At 49.7% G+C, this 20,570-nt stretch overlaps 1 protein-coding gene across 1 annotated transcript; it reads right to left on the reverse strand.

The window, feature by feature from the left end:
- Nucleotides 1-17,997: 17,997 nt before the first annotated feature.
- On the reverse strand, nt 17,998-20,307 carry TMEM271 (transmembrane protein 271). Its single transcript, XM_069496634.1, has one exon. It carries the CDS (start codon nt 20,087-20,089, stop codon nt 18,971-18,973), a length of 1,119 nt encoding a protein of 372 aa, XP_069352735.1. The 5' UTR covers nt 20,090-20,307; the 3' UTR covers nt 17,998-18,970.
- Nucleotides 20,308-20,570: the final 263 nt, after the last annotated feature.

Genomic DNA, 20,570 nt, shown 5'->3' on the forward strand with positions numbered 1-20,570 from the left:
AGCTTTATTCTTCTTTTTCAAGATTGTTTTGACTATTCTAGGTCCTTCAAATTTTCATGTAACTTTTGCAATCAGCTTATCAATTTCTGTTTTTAAAAACATGCCAGATGCTGGTTAGGACTACATTAGATCCATAGGTAAATTTGGAGAGATCAGACTCTTGCTGTGAAGTCTTTCAGCCTGGGAGCATGATCGATTTCTCTGGTTATATAGGTCTGCGGTAATTTCTCTCAGTAATGTTTATAGTTTTTAGCCCAACACTTTGCAAGTCCTATGTTAAAATTTCTTCCTGGGTTTTCTTTTTTCTGGTATTTTTCTATGCTGTGGTTAACATAGTTGTCTCTTATTTTCCAGTAGTTTGTTGATGGACTATAAAAACACAATCTGTGTGTGTGTTGACGTTGTGTCCTGAGACCTTGCGTCCTGAGACCTTGCTAAACTCATTTATAGTCTCACTGATAGTTTTGATGATTCCTTAGGATTTTCTACACAAACAATCATGTCATTCATGAACAGGGACAGTTTCACTCCTTCCTTTTCAATCTTTGTGCCTTTTATTTTCCTTGCTTTCTCATACTGAGTAAAATTTCTAGTACAATATTGAGTAGAAGTGATGAGAATGGACATTTTTGCATTGCGCCCAAATCTTGGGGCAAAAATGTTCAATATCTCATCATTAAGTATGAGCTTAGCTTTCGTACAGGTACCCTTTATCGGAGTAAGCAAGCTCCCTTCTATTTCTAGCCTGCTGAGAGTTTTGATTTATTTTTGTCAAGGGTCAGTGTTAGATTTTGTCAAGTGTTTTTTCCTGTGTCTATTAAGTTGATCATATTGCCAACCTAAATAACAAAGAGAGGCTCTCTAAAAGATGATATTTATTTGAGAATAGGGCATTGCAATGAATACACGTGCCATAGTAAACTATGAGCATATTCAGGGAGGTAAAGGAAGACAAAGGTTTTTAAAGGGAAAAATGAGGAGGATTACATAATTGTTTTGAGATAATTGTACTTGGCTACGAGGATCGATAACAAATGGGTGATGCCAGTTTGAGGTTGGACAGGCAGTGACTGGGCAGACGTCATCCTGGAGTTACTTTTTGTGTAAGGCTGTGTTGGCCTTTGGGCAATGCTGTGGCTTTTGTAGAGTCTTTTGTAATGGTTTTTGTTATCAGGAATTTATGCATGAGAACCCTCCCTTGGTGGCCTTCCCTGGCTCTATTTCAGGGCTTCTAAGTTTTTCTTTCTTTTTTTTTTCTTTCTTTTTTTCGTTTATTTCTTTCTTTTTCCTTTTTTTTGAGGCAGAGTTTTGCTCTGTTGCTCAGGCTAGAGTGCCGTAGCGTCAGCCTAGCAATCTCAAACTCCTGGGCTTAAGCAATCCTCCTGCCTCAGCCTCCCATGTAGCTGGGACTACAGGCATGTGCCACCATGCCCGGCTAATTTTTTTCTATTTTTAGTTGTTTGGCTAATTTCTTTATTTTTTTTTTAGTAGAGACAGGGTCTCACTCTTGCTCAGGCTGGTCTCGAACTCCTGACCTTGAGCGATTCTCCCGCCTCGGCCTCCCAGAGTGCTAGGATTACAGGCGCCACACCCAGCCGTAAGTTTTTCTTTTTTTTAACACTAGTGACTCCATTTTGATTCTGATGACTTTTACATTATGATATTTCTCCTTTATTCTGTTAATATGGTAGAATGTTTGGTTTTTAAAATCTTTTAAAGTGATCTTGAATCCCTAGAATAAACCCTACATGGTTGTGGTGTATTATCTTTTTAATATATTGATGGATTTGATTCACTAATATTTACTTAAGAATTTTTGCATGCTCATGAGGGCTAGTAATCTGTAATTTTTCTTTCTTGTAAAGTCGTCTGTTCCTAAAAGTTTTGGCATGAGGGTTATTCTGGCCTAATAAAATGAGTTGGAAAATGATCCCTTCTCCCTTTTCTGAAAGGGTTTAAGTAAAATTTGTTTTTTCCTTAAAATTTACCTGTGAAACCACCTGGGCTTGGAGTTTTCTTTGTGGGAAAGTTTTTAATAACAACTTTGGTATTTGATAGCTACTGTATTATTAAGACTCTCTATTTTATCTTGTGTCAGTTTTGGTGAGTTACGTTTTTCAAGAATTTTTCCATTTCACTCAAATTGGCATAAGTTTGTTTATCACATGTCCTTGTCCTCTTTTCGATGGTGTCTGTGGGATCCGTAATGACGGTCTCTCTCTCCCACTGACTTCGGTGGTGCCCACTCCCGCTCTGTCTCACCTGTTGATTTTGCTAGGAGTCAGTCTTTTCAAAAAAAAAGACTTTCTTGTATTGTTTATTTCCATCTTATTGATTTCTGCTATTAACGTTATTAATAGTTCCAGTTTTCTCCTTACTTTGATTTTAATTAATTTGTTTTTATTAAAATAGAAGGATTCGTTTTAAGGCTTTTTGTCCTTTCCAATATATGCGCTACGTATTTCCCTGTTCAAGGGAAAAAACCTGGCTTTTTGTTTTACTATAATCTCACAGCACATTACACTCCTGTGACTCGAAGTGGGGGGGTTTCTCTTCATCCATTAAGCAGTTCTCCAGTGGACACCTCAGTATCCTAAGCGTCCCATACAGCTCAGCTCTGACTCCGTCTGCCTGGAAACAGTGTCCCATCCCACCGTTACGGGCTCCGTCCCACAAGACTGCTCCCCCCTTCAGATGGAATCGCAAGTCCCCGGTTGTGACCTGTGTTTCTGACCAGCTGGCTATAAACTGGGGTTCCCACGCCCCCCTCTTTGGGTTTGATCATTTGCCAGGATGGCTCACAGAACCCGGGGAAACGCTCTCCTTACGTTCCCCGTTTAGAGTGAAGGCGCCGATGCGCTGCCCGATGAAGAGGTGGGTAAGTGAGGTGGGCGCGCAGACCTTCCCTGCCCGCTCTGCCTGCGCCCCCTCCCAGCACCCCCACCAGCTCGGCAACCCCAAAGCGCTTCCAATCTTGTTGGTTAAGAGTTTTCATAGCACCTGATTTCCAGCAGCCGCCTCCCTCCCTGAGGGCTAGTGGGTTTAGGGCTGAAATTTCTAATCTCTACTCACCAGGCCTTCCTGGCAGCCAGCTCTATTCTGAGGCTATCTGGGGGCTCATGAGCATAAATCCAGATGTGATCAAAAGGTCTTGAGGCAAAAGACAATCCCATCACTAAGGAAATTCCAAAGGTTTTAATAGCTAGGAGACAGAAACTCGGGAGTAAGACCAAATATATTTCATACTATAACACACCCTGTAAGGATTTTGTTCGCTGCATTTACAAATTTCATGTGCTGCATTTTTATTATCATTCAGTTTGAAATGTTTCTTGATCTTTTGTGGCCCAGAAATTGGGTCTGTCTTGATGAATATTCCGTGTGCAATAGGAAAAAATATGTAGACACGGTAGTTGTTGGTGTGATGTCCTTCAACTGTAAATTAGGCCAAAGTAGTTGATGTCAACCAGGTCTTCTATCCCTGCGGTCCCCAGTCCCCGGGCTGCAGACTGATGCTGGTCTGTGGCCTGCTAGGAACCAGGCTGCCCCGCGGGAGGTGAGCAGGGGACCAGCGAAGCTATGGCTCTATTTAGAGCTGGGGCCCATCGCTCGCCATCGCCACCCCCGGTCTGTGGAAGAATTGTCTTCTGTGAAACCGGTCCCTGGTGCCACAAAGGTTGACGACCGCTGTTCCATACCCTTAACTGATTTTTTAAATCTACTATTCTAGCAATTACTGAGAGAGGGTTGCCAAAATTTCCAACTATGATTGTGGATTTCTGTGTTTCTCTCTTAGATATGTTAGTTTTTGCTTCATGTATTATAAAACTTTATTCGATACATATACATCGATAGTTGTTATATCTTCCCAATACACTGACTTTCTCTTACTGTGAAGTATCCCTCTTTGTCTCTGATAATACTCCTTGTCTTAAAGTCTATTTTGTCTGATAGTAGAACAGCCACTCCAACTTTCTTATGATTAGTATTTGCATGGTATATCTCTTTCCACCATTTTAATTTCAACCTACCTTGGCTTTGTAGTTAATGTATGACTTTTATAACTTCATATACTTGGGTACTACTTTGTATCAGTCTGACAATTTCTGCCTTTTAATTGAAGTATTTATTCCATTTATATTTAATATAATTATTGATACAGTTGTGTTTAGAGCTGCTGTTTTTCTATTTGTTTCTTTTTTTGTCAATGTTCATTTGTTCCTCCTTTCTTGCCTTCTCTGGGTTAGTTTAATAGTTTTTTACTATTCCATTCTGTCTTTGCCATTGTCTTTTGTACTTAACAGACGATTTTTAGAGTAGTTTTAGGTGTCCAGAAAATTGAAAAATGTACAGAGTTCTCATACAACCATCCTACCCCTAGCCACAGTTTCCTCTGTTATTAACATTTTGCATTAGAGTGGTACACTTGTCACAATTGATGAGCTAATAATGGCCCATTGTTATTAACTAAAGTCTGTAGTTTACACTAGGGTTCACTCTGTGTAATACATCCTGTGGATTTTGAGAAACATATAATGACACGTATCTGTCATCACAGCATCATACAGAATAGTTTTACTGCCCCCAAAATCTCCTGTGCTTCACCTGTTTGTCCCTCCCTCCCCTGAACTCCTGGCAACCACTGATGATTTTACTCTCTTCATAGTTTTACCTTTTCCAGAATGTCATTTAGTTGAAATCATAGTCTGTAGTCTTCTCAGATTGGCTTCTTTCATTTAGCAATACGCATTTAAGATTCCTTCATGTCCTGATGGCTCATTTCTTTTTAGTGCTGACAATATTTCATTGTACGGATGTAACACCTGCTAAAGGACATAATTGGTCACTTCTAGGTTTTGGCAGTTATGAATAAAGCTGCTATAAACATCTGTGTGCAAGGTTTTATGTGGACATAAGTTCTCACCTCTTTTGGGCAAATACAAGGAGCAGGATTGCCGGATCATATGGTAAAACTATGTTTATTTTTATAAGAAACTGCCTTCCAAAGTGGCTGTACCATTTTGTATTCCCACCAGCAGTTGGGAATGAGGGTTCCTTTTTTTCCCCTTTAATTTAAAGAGGTTTATTCTGAGCCAAATATGTGTGACTGTGGCTCAAGAAGCCATGAGCAAGTGGTCTCCAAATGAGAGTTCTTATTCCCCCATATCCTTGCCAGCATTTGGTGTTGTTAGTGTTTTGGATTTTAGCCATTCTAATAGATGTGTAGTGGTATCTTATTGTTACATTAATTTTCAATTCCTTAAAAACATGACTTTGATTTTTTTTTTTTTTTTTTTTGAGACAGAGTCTCACTCTGTTGCCCAGGCTAGAGTGAGTGCCGTGGCGTCAGCCTAGCTCACAGCAACCTCAAACTCCTGAGCTCAAGTGATCCTCCTGTCTCAGCCTCCCGAGTAGCTGGGACTACAGGCATGCACCACCATGCCCGGCTAATTTTTTTCTATATATATTTTTAGCTGTCCATATAATTTCTTTCTATTTTTAGTAGAGATGGGGTCTCGCTCTTGCTCAGGCTGGTCTCGAACTCCTGAGCTTAAACGATCCGCCCACCTCGGCCTCCCAGAGTGCTAGGATTACAGGTGTGAGCCACCGCGCCCGGCCTTTTTTTTTTTTTTTTTTTTTTTGAGACAGAGTCTTGTTCTATCACATGGGCTACAGTGCCATGATGTGATCATAGCTCACAGCAACCTCAAAGTCCTGGGCTCAAGCCTCAGCCTCCCAAGTAGCTGGGACTACAGGCATACATCACCATACATGGCTAATTTTTGTAATTTTAGTAAAGACAGGGTCTCGCTCTTGTTCAGGGTGGTCTTGAACTCCTGAGCTCAAGCAATCCTCCTACCTTGGCCTCCCAGAGTACTGGCATGACAGGAGTGAGCCACCGCACTGGCCTTGAGCATCTTTTCACATGCTTATTTGCCATCTGTGTACCTTCTTTGGTGGAGTCTGTTCAGATCTTTTTCCCAATTTTAAATTGGGTTGTTTTCTTATTGTTGAGTTTTTAGAGTTCCTTTTATATTTTGGATATCTGTTCTTTATCAGACATATAGTTTGCAAATATTTTTCCCAGTCTGTTACTTGTCTTTTCATTCTCTTGACAGTGTCTTTTACAGAGCAGAAGTTTTTAGTTTTAGCGAAGTCCAAATCATCAACTCTTCCTCTTGTGGATCCTGCTTTTGATGTCATCATCAAGTGATCGCCAAGTCCAAGACCACCTAGATTTTTTCCTATGTTATCTTGTGGTAGTTTTATAACTTTCAGTTTTATATATTGGTCTATGATCCATTTTGAGATCATTTTTGTGAAATGTATAAGGTCTGTATCTAGTTTTTCTTTTTCAAATGTGGGTATCCAGTATTTCAGTGCTATTTGTTGAAAAGATGATCCGTTTTCTGTTGAATTGCCTGTACTCTTCTGTCAAAGACCAGTATCGTGGGTCTATTTCTGGGCTCTCTGTTCTATTCTGTTGATCTATTTGTCCTTTCTTTGGTCAATACCACACTGCCTTGATTAAGTTTTGAAGTCTGGTAGTGTCAGTCCCCTGACTCTATTCTTCACCTGCAATGTTGTGCTGGTCATTTGGGGTCTTTTGCCTTTTTATACAAACTGCAGAATCAGTTTGTCAATATCTACATAACAACTTGCTGGAAGTTTATTTTTTTTACAATCTTTTATTATATTAAAATACAAATAACATAAAATTGACCATTGTAACCATTTTTAAGTATTCAGCTCCATGGTGTTGAATACATGCATAATGCTACGCAGCCATCACCACCGTCCATCTCCATACCTCTTTCATATTACAAGACCCAACTCTATGACCATTAAACACCAACTACCTATTTCCTCCTCCCCAAGTCCCTAGCAGCCACCATTCTACTGTCCGTCTCTATGATTTTGACTACTCTAAGTATTTTATATAAGTGAAGTCCTACGGTATTTTGGGGGATTTTTTGTGACTGGTTTATTTTACTCAGCATAATGTCCTCAAGGTGCATTCATGTTGTAGCATATGTCAGCATAGCCTTGCTTTTTAAAGGCTGAATAATATTTTATTATATGAATAGACCAGATTTTACTTATCCAACTTCTGGGTTGCTTTTGTGTTTTGTGTTTTAATAATGCTGCTCTGAACATGGTGTACAAATATTTCTTTGAGACCCTGCTTTCAATTTTTGGAATAGATACACAGAAGTGGAATTGAAGTTGCATCATATGGCAATTCAATTTTTTTTACTATTTTTATTTTTTGAGGAACAGCCAATACTGTTTCCCACAGCGGTGGCACCATGTGACATTCCCGCCCACAGTGCACAATGTTCCCATTTTCTACATCCTTGACAACACTTTTCCTTTTCTTTTATTATTATTATTAGAGTCATCCTAATGAGTGTTAGGTGGTATCAAATTGTGGTTTTGATTTGCATTTCCCTAGTGACCAGTGATGTTGAACATCTCTTCATGCGCCTATTGGCCATTGGTGTATCTTCTTTGGAGAAATGTCTGTTCAAATCCTTTGCCCATTTTTGAATTGGGTTGTTTTTTGTTGTTGAGTTTTAGGAGTTCTCTATATATTCTGGTTATTAATCCCTTGTCAGACAGATGACTGGAAAATACTTTCTCCCAGTCCATGGGCTGCCTTTTCACTATGTTGATACTGTCTTTTGATGCACAAAAATGCTTAATTTTCAGGAGGTCCATTTTGTTGCCTCTGCCTTTGGTGACATATCCAAGAAATCATTGCCAAAGCCAATGTTATGAGGCTTTTACTCTGTGTTTTCTTCTAAGAGTTTTAAGTCTTACATTCACGTTAAAAGTTTAGTTAGATTACGTTAAGAGTTTTAGGTGAAGAGGAAATGTGGGACATCGTCAGTAGGAGACAGTGCGGGGCACAGAGGAGAGTGGCGTGAACGTGGACTGTCGGTGCCTGTGGGAGACGATGTCACACTTGAGAAATAGCAGTTTTCATAAAGGCTGTGAAATACTTGGCTCAACATATGATGAAAGAGTAAAGGTGCTGGAATAATCTAGTGATTCATATAATAAAGGACAAAGTTAAAAAAGACATGTGGACATTGATAGATACATTAATAGATACACACATCCAATGACAAAGGATAAAATGAGATCTCTACCTCTCATTATAAACAAAAATAAATTCTCAGATCCATTAAAGGCCTAAATATAAAAGCAAAACTGTAAAACTTTTACAAGAAAAGGAAACATCAGGATGGGGAGGATTTCCTACACAAGAAACAGGAAACATAAGCCTTAAAGGAAAAGATTAATAAAAGTAATTACTTTTTGCCAAATGAAAAGACAACCACACTCCAGGATAAGGTATTTGCAAACCCCGAAGGAGTGGTGTCCAAAGTATGTGCAATGAACTCCTAGAAATCAATCCAGAAGTGAAAAGACAAGCCACGTTTCTGACAGCCAGAGATGGTCACACACAAGATGACACGACAATCAGTAAAGACGCTTCGCTGGGAACTGTGGAAATGAGGATGAGGACAGGATAGCCCTTCACAGAAAGCAGAGTGGTGGCAAAGACACCAAGTTCTGGGGGAGGCAGGAAAGGTGGGTTCCCCGCGGTGCCGCCAGGGTGTGACTCACACCTGTGCACGCGTCGGGACCTTCACTGCGCACAGCAATCCCGCAGAGCCGAATGCGCACGCCCTCTGATCACGCCTGGGCGTGAGGCTCGGAGGAAGTCTGACCTGTGAGCAAGAAGGCAGGTGAAAGGGTTTTCCCTGCGCACCGATGATAACAGTGAAGAAGGAAATAAGCTAAGAGCACCTCAGCAGGGGATGCTAAATAAACCGTGGTTTATCCACACGTGGGGTATGCAATATATTTATACCAGATAAATGAACCAATCACCACAAAATGAATCTCAGAAACCTAACATTGAGTGCAAAAGAGCATATTGCATAAAGATTAAATACGGTATGACATCATTTAGGTAAAGTTTTAAAATGTCCAAATGATGCACTGTAATGTGTGTGGACACACACCGTTACGACACAAGCACAGCTACATGCCTGGGAATGACCCACCACCGACTCCAGCTGAGTGCGACCCAAAGGGTCAGGGGGCAGGATGATGGGGAAGCTCTGGCTATTCCTGTAAGTTTATAGCTTTTTTTTTTTTTTTTTTTTTTTTTTTGAGACAGAGTCTCACTCTGTTGCCCAGGCTAGAGTGAGTGCCGTGGCGTCAGCCTAGCTCACAGCAACCTCAGACTCCCGAGCTCAAGCGATCCTACTGCCTCAGCCTCCCGAGTAGCTGGGACTACAGGCATGCACCACCATGCCCGGCTAATTTTTTCTATATATATTTTTAGCTGTCCATATAATTTCTTTCTATTTTTAGTAGAGGTGGGGTCTCGCTCTTGCTCAGGCTGGTCTTGAACTCCTGAGCTCAAACGATCCGCCCACCTCGGCCTCCCAGAGTGCTAGGATTACAGGCGTGAGCCACCGCGCCCGGCCAAGTTTATAGCTTTAAAAATAAAAGGGAAATGTGGACCAAAGATGGAAAAAAATTTAAACTGTTGAAGTGTAGAACATTGTGTTTTAATTTTGATGACAATGCAAACTGAATTTCAGTGGTAGATACATATGTGTTATGCACAGTCTCCATGCTTACATTTTTCCTGATTCAAAATAAAAGAACTATGCATGGAAAGAGGCTATTCTAAGTTAGATCAGTTAGCAGCCACTAGCCATACACAGCTTTGAGCATTGGAAATGTGGCTGGTCCAACGGAGATGTGCTCTAAGTGTAAAATACAACCAGATTTCCAAACTTAGTATGAAAAAAAAGATGTAAAATGTCTTTCTTCTACAGTTTTCCCACCGAGTGAACACGCAGGCTTGAATGAGGGTGGAGGCGGTGGGCTGGAGAGATGGGTGCCACTCTGGTGGTACCTGGCCCGGTGCGTAGCTATTGAATAAAGAAAATGAACAAGATTGGTTAGCAGCCAGTGCCTAGATGAAGGGCTTGGTGACAGGCATGTGTAGGGCCTGGGGGACAGGATGAGGGTTGGGGGTGGAGCTACTCTCCTGAGAAGGGGAAGACCTGGACTTTGGGGGAAAGGCTTTTGGGTCTTGAGGGACCCTGAAGGGGTGGTGAGTAGGCAGGTGTCAGCACCCAGACACCTGGAGGGAGACTGAAGTTTTCACCCTGCGACCCAATACCTGTGCTTGTAAAACTCCCACAAATGTTGCTTAGGAACAGACCTTGGTTCTGCCTTGCGGCTAGAACAAGGCAGAGGTCCTAGACCCCGGGAGAGTGACGCAGCCCCCAATCCTTGCGGCCAAGGGCTCATGCCAGCTCCATGCTTGAGCACAGAAGCTCTTTCTCTGATTGTCTGTCTTCCCTGCTGTGAAGTTTGTCTTCAGGGTGCTGGAGGCAATGAACCTAAAAGTGCTTGGCACGTGGGCCTGGCCCATGGTGAGCCCACAAGACAAAAGAGCTCTTGGTGAGGTGATGCCGATGCCCAGGAGGCTGATGTGCCCCGGGGTGGGGTGTGCCCCGGGGTGGGGTGGGCCCCGGGGCGGGGTGTGCCCCAGGGTGGGGTGTGCTCTGCAGTGGGAGCGGCATTGTCTGGTTCGCTGCTGCAGAATGCTGGGACACAAGCTGGACCCTCCCTAGACACCTGTTGAGTTCAGTATCATCACCTTCATCAGGTGACAAGCACCAAAGGACATGACCACCCTGAGCCTACAAAGGCAGCAGAGGCTCCTTTTCCTGCTGAGCTTTGAGCAATGGATGGGGTCAGGCTACAGCCCGAGGCAGCGGCCACAGGAGCCCAGGAGCCAGGAGCAGACTCCAGGCAGAGCCGGCTCCTCCAGCAGCACAGTGGCAGAGGAGCTTCGAAGTCACACATTTAAGGAAAAAATAACCTGAGTTGCGCTTACAAAGGCAGGAGGGACCCTCATGGGTGGGCCCTCCTGGGCGGTTGGGGCTCTGCAGACACCAGGAGGGCCTAAGACATGCAGCAAGGTGGCTGCTGCAACAGACCTGTGGGAATTCCAAGGAGGCTCCCAGCAAAGGTGACCCCTGGATGGGCCAGGACAGTGGGGGGGCCTTTCCGCAAGGGGCAGAAGGAGGAGCTGCCACAGCCAAGGCTGGGAGGGGAGAGCGCAGGCAGAAAGAAAGCTCACAGCCCGGGGCCTTCTGCTCCCAGGAGTGATCCCAGCTGGCCTGGGAACCCCCAGGAGGCTGCATGGGCAGCCACTCTGGAGAGGGGTGGCATGCACCAGTGTGGATTTGTGAAATAATTCAGTTATTTGTGGCTCTTATCTGAAAATATTTGCAAATAAACCCAGTATAATTTATTTTCAGAAAATTTTTCTGCTTGGGCAATTACTCTTAATGTTTCAGCTTTTCATTTACTTATTTGTTTTAGATATTCACCTGACAGATCCATTCTGGATCATGAATATCCATGGTCTAATGTGGACTTGGCATCGTCACCCACTACAGGGACAGCTCCCTGCTGCCTGTTACCTGAGGTCACAGCACACACTGCAGGGAGGAGGGACTATGTCTCAGAGAAGAGAAGGAGCGAACCACAGACCTCCGCTGAGCTCTGTACCGGGGGAATGTCATCTACCAGAACCTCAGAGTGTGGCCTGACTGGGAACAGGGTCTTTGCAGACCATACTGGAGTAGGATGGGACCTAAATACAACAAGGGTGTCCTTATAAAAGATAGAAAGGACACAGGGTCACCGAGTCACAGACGAGAGCAGTAGGTGATGGCAGAGGCAGGGGCCAAGTGGTGAGTCTGCAGGCCCAGGAGCACCAGGGCTGCTGTAGCCACCAGCAGCTGGGGACAGCCAGGACCGATTCTCCCTCAGAGCTTCCAGAAAGAACCAGCCCTGCTGGACTTTTGCCCGCCAACTGGGAGAGAACAGACACTAGCTGTTTGAAGACACCCAGTTTGTGGTACTGAGTCATGGCAGCCCTGGGAAGCAAACGCAAACTCCTAAAGTGTCCGGGCCCCTGGGTGGTGGAGATCCTTGCCTGCAACCTCATCGTGCTGCCCCAGACTCCCGGCCCTCCTCCCTTACCTGATTGACACCAAGGTCGCTTTGGCCCCCGGGACCCTCTACCTCCCTCACCTGCTTGCAGCTGCAGTGACCCTCGAGGCCCTGAACCCTCAAGGGTCCCCCAGGGCCCTGGCCTCTGGCTCCCTGCACACCTCCATGGGCTGTAGTGCCCCAGGCCGCTGCTCCCACCTCTAGAATCCCCCCTCCCCGGGGCCTCCCCACAGCTGCTGCCACGCCAATGCCGCGTTTTGGGCATTTGGCCCATTTGCTACACTGGTGGAGAAGTCCACTTCCAGTGCCGAGCCATGTTGTCCTTGATCGTGTTTACACTCCTAGCACCCAGTTCTGAGTGCACACAGTAGGTGCCTCCTCAGTGCCCTCAGTGAGTGAATACAGGTGGGCACTACAGTGCTGAGAGTCTCCAGTGCACGCCACACTCAAGAGCTCTCAGAAAGCACTTGTTTTGTCAGGGTTGGTCCAACTGCCCCACCATCCATTCAACGAGCAAAGGCATCCTACACGCCCCTCCTAAAACGTATATGCTGCCACCTGCTTCCTGCCACCTGCATCTGACCACCAGCGTCCAAGTACATACAACCTGCCATGTGCACCCTACCACCTGCATCCGGTCACAGACGTCCTCCCGCCTTCATCCCACCGCCCCGTCCCGCCACGTGTCTCCTGCCACCTCTTTCTATCGCTTGCACTGTCCGGCCTGCATCTTATCCCAGGCGTTCTATCGTCTGGCCTGCATCTTATCCCAGGCGTTCTATCTTCACGTGGCCGGTTTGTAGGTACAAAGTTAAGGGATCTCCAATCCTGCCCTCGGTGGCTCAGGGGCTGATCTGGTGCCAGACCTGGGGCTCAGCTAATTTCTCCTCTCAGGGACAGGTGCTACAATTGCCATAGGCTCAGGTTCAGCTGTATGTGGGGACCGGGAGCCCTAATGTTCCACAAGGAGGTACTCTCAGGCCCTTCTTTGAATAAAATGTTGATGTATCCCAGATGAAAAAGCAGACATGGATTCTCTGAGCTGCGGGGACAGCCAGGGAGGGCTCAGAGACTGGACATGGCTCAGGCAGGATCTGGGAGGTGGGGAGAGGTGTGTGGGGAGCATGTCCACTGCAAGGCCGGCTCAGGGCAGACCTGTCTGTGACCCAAAGGGATTGGAGCTCAGGCTGGGCCTGGAGGCCGGAACCACCTGCCCTCCCCTCGCCCAGCTAGTGCCCTGGGTACTCAGCGGGTCAGGAGAAATACGCACGGGGCAGCCTGGCCGCCCTGCTGGGGCTGTGGTGTGGGCGGCTCTGCTACACCCAGGAGAGCAGCACTATCGGACAGCGGCTGGAAGCCACAGGTGCGCGGGGCAGCCACTCTCTCATCTGTCTCTTTCCCCGAGCCCCCAGAGGGGTGACGCATCCCCTCCCGTGGCCTCCTGGCAGCCCCTTGAGAAAGTATCAGGAGCCCTTTCCCCGAGCCAGGCATTTACACCGCCTGGAGGCTCCTCTGAGAACAAGAGTCAATCACACGCTGCTGTTGCCACGTTTACAAGAACACAGGACCAGGTGGAGCCGAGGCTCGGGCTCCTCGCGTCTGTGTCCGGTGCAGGGTCGGGCTGGGGGCCAGACAGTGGGACTCCCGGGCTTTGGCAGTGAGGCAACAACAGCATGGCCTGCCGCGGCCTGTCGAGGACGGACGGCTGTGTGGCGTGAAGCACCCGAGGCAGCGGCTCCTGCTGTTATGCACAGTGATGTCACTGTTGTCATGACGTCCTTGCACAGGCCCTGCCTGCACTGACCGCGTTCCTCCTCCCTGCTGCCTCCCCGACCCACGCCCTCCCAGAGACAACCCGCTACCCTCTTAACGTGCCGCCTAGGCTTGGGTCTCCCTCAGCGTCTCCCTGCTGTCCCCCACCACCTGTCGGCCCCATCCCTCAATCCCTGCATGCTGTGCGCACCCCCTTCTCAGGGGTCTCCTCCTCTACAGGGCCTCCCCCTTCACACATACCCTGGGTCCCCGACATTTGCCCAGGGACCCCTGGCCTCGGGGGTCACACCTTCTTATTCATGAGGCCCCACCAGATGAGAGACCCCAGCTCCTCTCTGGCACCCAAGTGGCCACAGCAAAGGCTGAAGGGCCAGCCTGGAGGCCCGGGGGCAGTTACTTTCCTCCTTCAGAAAGAGGGCGGCTGTTGAAGTTTAGGATAACATGATCTGATCCGAGTTTTGGGAAATGTTGCATCACGAGTGAAGATGAAGAAAGAGGTCAGATTGCTGACTTAGAAACTGTGTAGAAAGGAAATGGCAAACCCTTGTGGGGCCGCGGCAGGTACACGGAGGCCAAACCTGGGGCCCTGGGGCTTGGGAAGAAAGGCAGGGGAGGTGGGCCAGCCCCTCTAGGTGCCATGGGAAGGACAGGCTGGGGGCTGCTCGATAGCCACTTCCAAGTCCCAGGAGCACAAGGCCCAGAGCAGCCTAAGTCTCCCTGTCCGGCCCTGCCTTCAGCACGCCCAATCTGGCCACTTTCTGCCGCACAGTCCACTGGAAACAGGACGATGATCACACAGACGGGGAGTAAAGGATTGTTTTGTGGAGTAGATTGTATTTTTAAACAGATTTTATTGATCCAAAAGTGACATTCCGTTGAGGATCAATAGCAGATAAAAAGGCTACGTATATAGACCCTACAAATCGGAGCCTCTCCAGGTGCAGCCCGCGGGCATCAGTGGGTTCCCTTCCAAACGTGGAGCCTGCAGGAGAGCTGTCAGAGACAGCTCTGTCCCCACCACCCCCAGGCTTTCTCCTGCCACCCCAAGAAGTCCTTAGGAGAATTCAAATGTGGGGACATAATGATATTTGCATACTATTTTCCTAAATTAAATTATTTTCTTTTTCCATCTTATTGGTTTTCCCTGTCAGTTACAGTACGGGAGGCAGCAGATTAAGCAAAGGTATTGGGTCATCGGGAAATTAAACCAGTTGCTGTCAGCAGCTGCCTCTGTCCCATATAAAAAGGTAGGCACACAAGTAGGTAAACAATTCATGCTCATTTATATGCCAGAATTCATTTCTCTTAAAGACTCTGCCATTTATTAATTTTCTCTCATGTATTAGTGAGAAAAAAGTGCTTTGGGGTGACAATGACTTTGAAGGGCACCAGAGAGTGGCCCAGACAGGAGGCATCCACTGCCCATGGGGGATCCGGCCCTGGCCCCTGGGGAGGGTGCCGGCCTGGCTGGCGCCTGAGTCAGGCTTGCAGCAGCGTCTGAGTAGCACAGCTCTGCCGGGGAGCCTGGGGACTTGGCCTGGCACCCCAAGGCTCGTCCACGCCCCACCAGCCCACCCTGCCTGGATGTGACCTGCAGCTCAGTGGCAACAAGGTGCCCAACCAGAGGCAATCTACCTGCACACTTGTCCTGTGATGTTGCAGCAAGGGACGGCCAGGCCAGCATGCCCCATCCATAGCAGGGCCACAGTGCCCCGGACAAGGCCTACCGGCCTGGCCCTCAGACAACGACCAGGAGGCCCTGTGTGTGCGTTGTATGAGCACGTGTACATACATATGTGTGCGTGTGTGTGCATGTGCATACTATGTGTATGTGTGCACACACGTGCGCTCCTGTTCCCCCTTCACTACATCACACCACCAGCCAGGAGTAAACTTCAGTTGCCAGCAGTTTGAGCTTCACAACAACCATCTGACTGATTTTTAAAGTTAAATGATTGTGTGACCGAATTTTCAGTTGTGTGGCTCCGACTGACGCTGCCGAGCGGGGAGCACCCCTCTGACTAAGGAAAGGCATAAAGCCCAGGTGTCCAAGGCCTCGGCCGTGTCCGCTCACCAATCCTGAGGAAACACGGCTTGCTTGGTGACTGCACTGCCCAGTGCCTCACACAGCAACGTGTCATCGTCATTAAATTGTCCCCCAACAGTAAGTGACCAGCTACATGAGCAGTAAACTCTTGCCACTGGGCCAAATCCCACCTTCATGTTTAAAACCATAACTTACAAACTCAGTATTTAGCCATGTCAAAATGCTAACGTGTGTTTAGTTTAATTTTTGGATCTCATGATAATAAACTCTGGGCAGGGAAGCAGAATATGACCCATTTTGAGAAAGGTCCCAGAACTGGCATTATCTTCCAAGTAGCACAAAGAATCGAGACTCTAACTTAAAATTTCAAAAAATGGAATGAACATGAATGAACCTGCTGCCATGAGCTGGATGGCGTTGGATGACTCTCGGGGAGCTGGGAGCCAGGGCAGGGCCTCGAGCGTCGGAGCCTCCACCCCCTGAGAATGGTCTTTGGAACAATCGGGTTTAGGGATATGTGGAAATCTGTTTCCTCAGATAAACTTTAAAAAGTCAAACCTTGGTGTCCCGCATCATTATACCAACCTGTATAAAAGTGGGGCTAACAATGTTCGTGGTGTTAGGGACACTCAGTCTTAAAACAAGTCATCCCATTTCTTGGTGCACAAACGAGGCCAGTTTGCCCCTACCAGGGCTCAGGCAGGAGCAGCTGCCTGCGCACCCCAGATGCTCCCTGCTGCAGCGGGGCGGCGTGCACAGATGACACAGTGCCCTGCTGCTGGCCACTGGCCCTGCCCACCCCCACTTCATTCTGCCTTCTGTCTTGTCCCAAGAAAATCCTGAAACTTTAGAGAGACCACTGATTTTGGTCACAAATTGGAAAGACTCATAAGGCATCTGACATTTTATGCTGTACAAAATGTGCAAGACGGAACACCTCAGAAAACAAAAGGGATACAGGAGGTTTGACTTCTTGTGTCTGTGCTGCCCACGTTCATGCCGCACTGGGCAGACCCGCCTGGCCCTCTGCTCTGTGGCCCTGGGGGGTCGGCCTTGCAGCCGCCAAGACGTCCCTCCCTAAGAGGTGGGAGCAGCTCTGCTCAGGAAGCAGAAAACATCTGACAGTGTCACACTGACTGGATTTAGGTAGATGGGGGAAAGTATCCTAAAAGCCGCTTTGTGTTGCCACTGACACATTTCTGCTTAGGTTTATGGCTAGTGGGCTGGCTGTCCTGGGGCAGGAGGGACCGGGCTGTAAGGAAGAACAGGGGACCAGTCGGGTGAGGTCCTCAGTTCAGCAGAACCTTCTTTGTCTCCGTGGGAAACTCTCTGATGAGTCCTGTGGATGATAACCTAGGAAATGGGCCATGCGTGGGTCTTTTTCCCTGGTGGCATCAACACAGCAAGGAGAGGACATTAGCCTCTTTGATCAGATTCTCAAGTTTCATAGGAATTGTCCAAGCACCAGCGAGGACAGGTTTGCCTCCTCCATAGATGAGCCCACTGAATGGTGACATGTCTCACTTCTCTTCATGGGAAATGGGACTGGGGCCTCCTCCCTCCAGTGGCCTCGGCTGCAGCAGGGCAGCCCAGCCAAGTGTCAGCTGGACAGGGGGCCCTGGTCACCAGGGGTGCAGGGGAGCTCTGCATTCGGGCAGCTGGGGGCTGGGAAGAGGTCTCCCCCCAGAGCCTGCATGCACCTGGAAACTCTGCTCCATCCTTAAATTAGGCTACTTTTCACAGCTAGATGTAGACTCCTACATACTGTAAAGATATTCCACACAATTTCTCTGTGGAATCTCTCTCCTAAAGTGCTTTGTGCTGGCACTCACCCTCAAGAGCCCTGGCTGCGTCTCCACTTCCACCTGCAGGAGATAAACACCTTTGGGGTCAGGGTGGGGCTCTGCTCACAGCGGTGCCTCGATTCCAGGCACATAGGAGGGAGTCGGAGCCACATCACCTTTTTCCAAGACTCAGAGGCTGCCTGGCTCCTAGCCAGCCCACCGGACAGACAGACACACTCTACCATCATGGAACTCAGTTCATATTGTGTGTATAAATATGACACACGTACATACCCTAATCATTTAAAAGTATGACCTTCACATCAATTAAGGCTATTTAAGGGGTATATTTTAAATGAAATGCCATAATAGTCAAAATTACCAGATTAGTGAATTAATCAACAGGAAAATTATCTTTGCCAGAAAAACTAAGACTGATTTTCCAAAATAGGATTAGATTGTTCATATGTATTAACCAAAAATAAGCTCTGCTTTGCAGTAGAAACCACACACCTAGTTTCCAAAACAGAAAATGTATGGGACGTGGTATTCGTGTCTCTCTGCACACAGAAAGTTAGCTTCAGAGAGAGGCTGGACTTAGTCCACCAGCTAGCAGAATACAACTGTCAATCAACATTTGACCAAATCCAACCATTTCCCCCAAAACTGATCTGTGTATAGACTTCCTCTAATTCCAACTCGATGAATATTCTCCAATAGTATAGCAATTAATTTAATAAAGGAACTCACCAATTTTAAATTGCAATAAATTTACCAAACATGTTCACTGTTTATGGAGAGCTTTACAGTAAGAAAGTACCAACAAAGGCAGGCACATCCGTGTACAAAGTGTTGCTGTTGGTGCTGTTCCATGTCCTTCGTGCCTATGGGACCAGCTGCGGTGTCTCTGTCCTCTCAGCCAGGTGCTTCTCTGCGCGAATCTCCCTGCACTTCCCCCGCCTGGACCTCCAGGCGAGCGCGGCCCCAGGGAACGGACTTGCCAGAGAAGTGCGGTCGGGCGCGCCAACCCCAAAACATTTATTGTAAACTTGAAAATGGAATCCGGATACGAACGACACAGAAAAGAAGAGAAACCTCCCAGACACAAATGATAATACCGGAGGACCCCTCCTGTGGTCACGGAGCCCTCAGAGGAGCCAGTCCAGAGAATGCAAAGCCACGTCGAAGATGCAACGCCCAGCGAGGCCTGGCTCTGGACCCGCCCAGCCTCCCGCCCTCCCTCGCCGCGCTGGTCCGGTGCAAAGGCGCGGGTGCGGTCCGCGGGGGGCCGGCCCGGGGCTCAGCAGGCCCGGCTGGGCTCCCAGGGGCGCGCCGCCTCGCAGGGCGGCCGGCAGCAGTAGGGGTAGGAGGCGTTGAGGTCGGGGTCCGAGGGCGCGTACCCCGGCAGCTCCACCGACGGGTGACCCCCGCAGCACACCTCCACGCCCGCCTCGTCGAACGCGTGAAAGACGCCCACGTTGATGTAGGAGACGGCGTGGTGCGCCGCGAAGCCTGCGCAGTCCCCGGGGGCGACGAAGTCGGACTCCTCCGGGGACAGGATGGAGGCCTCGCTGGGCCGCGGCTGCAGCCGCCGCCCCCGCCGGCCCCGCCGGCCCCGCCGCGCCCGGGAGGCTGACGGCTGCGCGCGGAGCCCGGGGCCGCCGCGGGGCCGCGCCAGGGCCCGGCCTGCCCTCCTCCGGCCGCGCCGGCCGCGCCGGGCCTGCGACGACTTGTAGTTCTTGACCAGCAGGAGGCTGAGCAGGCCGAGGAGGCACTCGAGCGAGTTGAAGACGGTGGAGAGCACCAGGCCGCGCTGGTAGTCCTTCAGCTGGCGGCACTTGGCGGACGTGGCGCTGTCCAGGGTGCTGCGGGCGCGCGGCGCGCTGGGGGCCGGGCCGGGGGCCGCGGCGGCCGGGCCGGGGGCTGCGGCCGGCGCCCGCGGGGGCAGGCAGTAGTGGGAGTACTTGCGTTCCACTAGGGACACGGTGTCGCCGTCGATCACCGCGCCCGCGAAGGCGCTGAGGACCCCAAGCATGAAGACGAGGACGCCGAGCAGGAGCAGGTTCTGGCTGTTCACCGGCCCCGGGGGCCCGGTTGCGACCCCCGGCTCGCCGGGCGCGTCCTCTGGAGCCCCTGCCGGGGCCGCGGGGACCCCAAGCCCCGGGCCCGGCCCCGGCCCTGCGAGGGGCGCCTCCCGGGGCCCGCAGCAGAGCAGGGCGGCGCCGAGCAGCGAGAGGCCGGCGGCCAGCAGCAGCCCCGAGTAGAAGGCGCCGGCGGCGGCCCCCAGCCGGAACGGCTCCCCGCGCAGCTCCGATCCCAGCGAGAAGCACTTGAGGCCGACGGCGGCGGCGCTGAGCGCGCAGGCGAGCAGGAGGCAGGAGGAGAGCGCGGCGCAGGCCCCGCGGACGCTCCACTTCATCCTCCGCGCCCGAGCCGGCCCGCACCCCGCGCGCCCGCCGCCGCCCGCCGCCGCCCCCGCCGCCTGCGCCTCCTCCCGGCGCCGCGCGGCCGGACCGCCGGCCTCCTCCTCATCCTCCCGCGTCCTCCCGGGCCCGCGCCGCCGCCGCCGCCGAAGCCCGCATCCTCCGCCTCCCACCGCCGCCGCGACCCCGCGCCGGGAACCGATGCGGCGCAGAGGACCGCAGGGCGCGCGCGCCCCCTCCCCAGCCAGCGGCGCCCCTCCCAGGACGCTCTGCTCCCCCCACCCCGCCCGCGGCCCGGCGCGCCTCGCCCTGGCGCCGCCCTCCTCCGCCCCCACCAGCCCCCGCCGCCCCCAGGAGCCCCCTCCGCCACCTCCCCGAGGAGAGGTGGCCCCTCGCCGCTTCTCTCCGCCTTCTGCCCCTGTAGGTGCTCCGATCCAGCGCAGGCCGCTTAGGGAACGCCAGTCTCTGTCCGCACCC

Source organism: Eulemur rufifrons, chromosome 20, assembly GCF_041146395.1.
Source record: "Eulemur rufifrons isolate Redbay chromosome 20, OSU_ERuf_1, whole genome shotgun sequence".
Taxonomy (NCBI): Eukaryota; Metazoa; Chordata; class Mammalia; order Primates; family Lemuridae; genus Eulemur; species Eulemur rufifrons.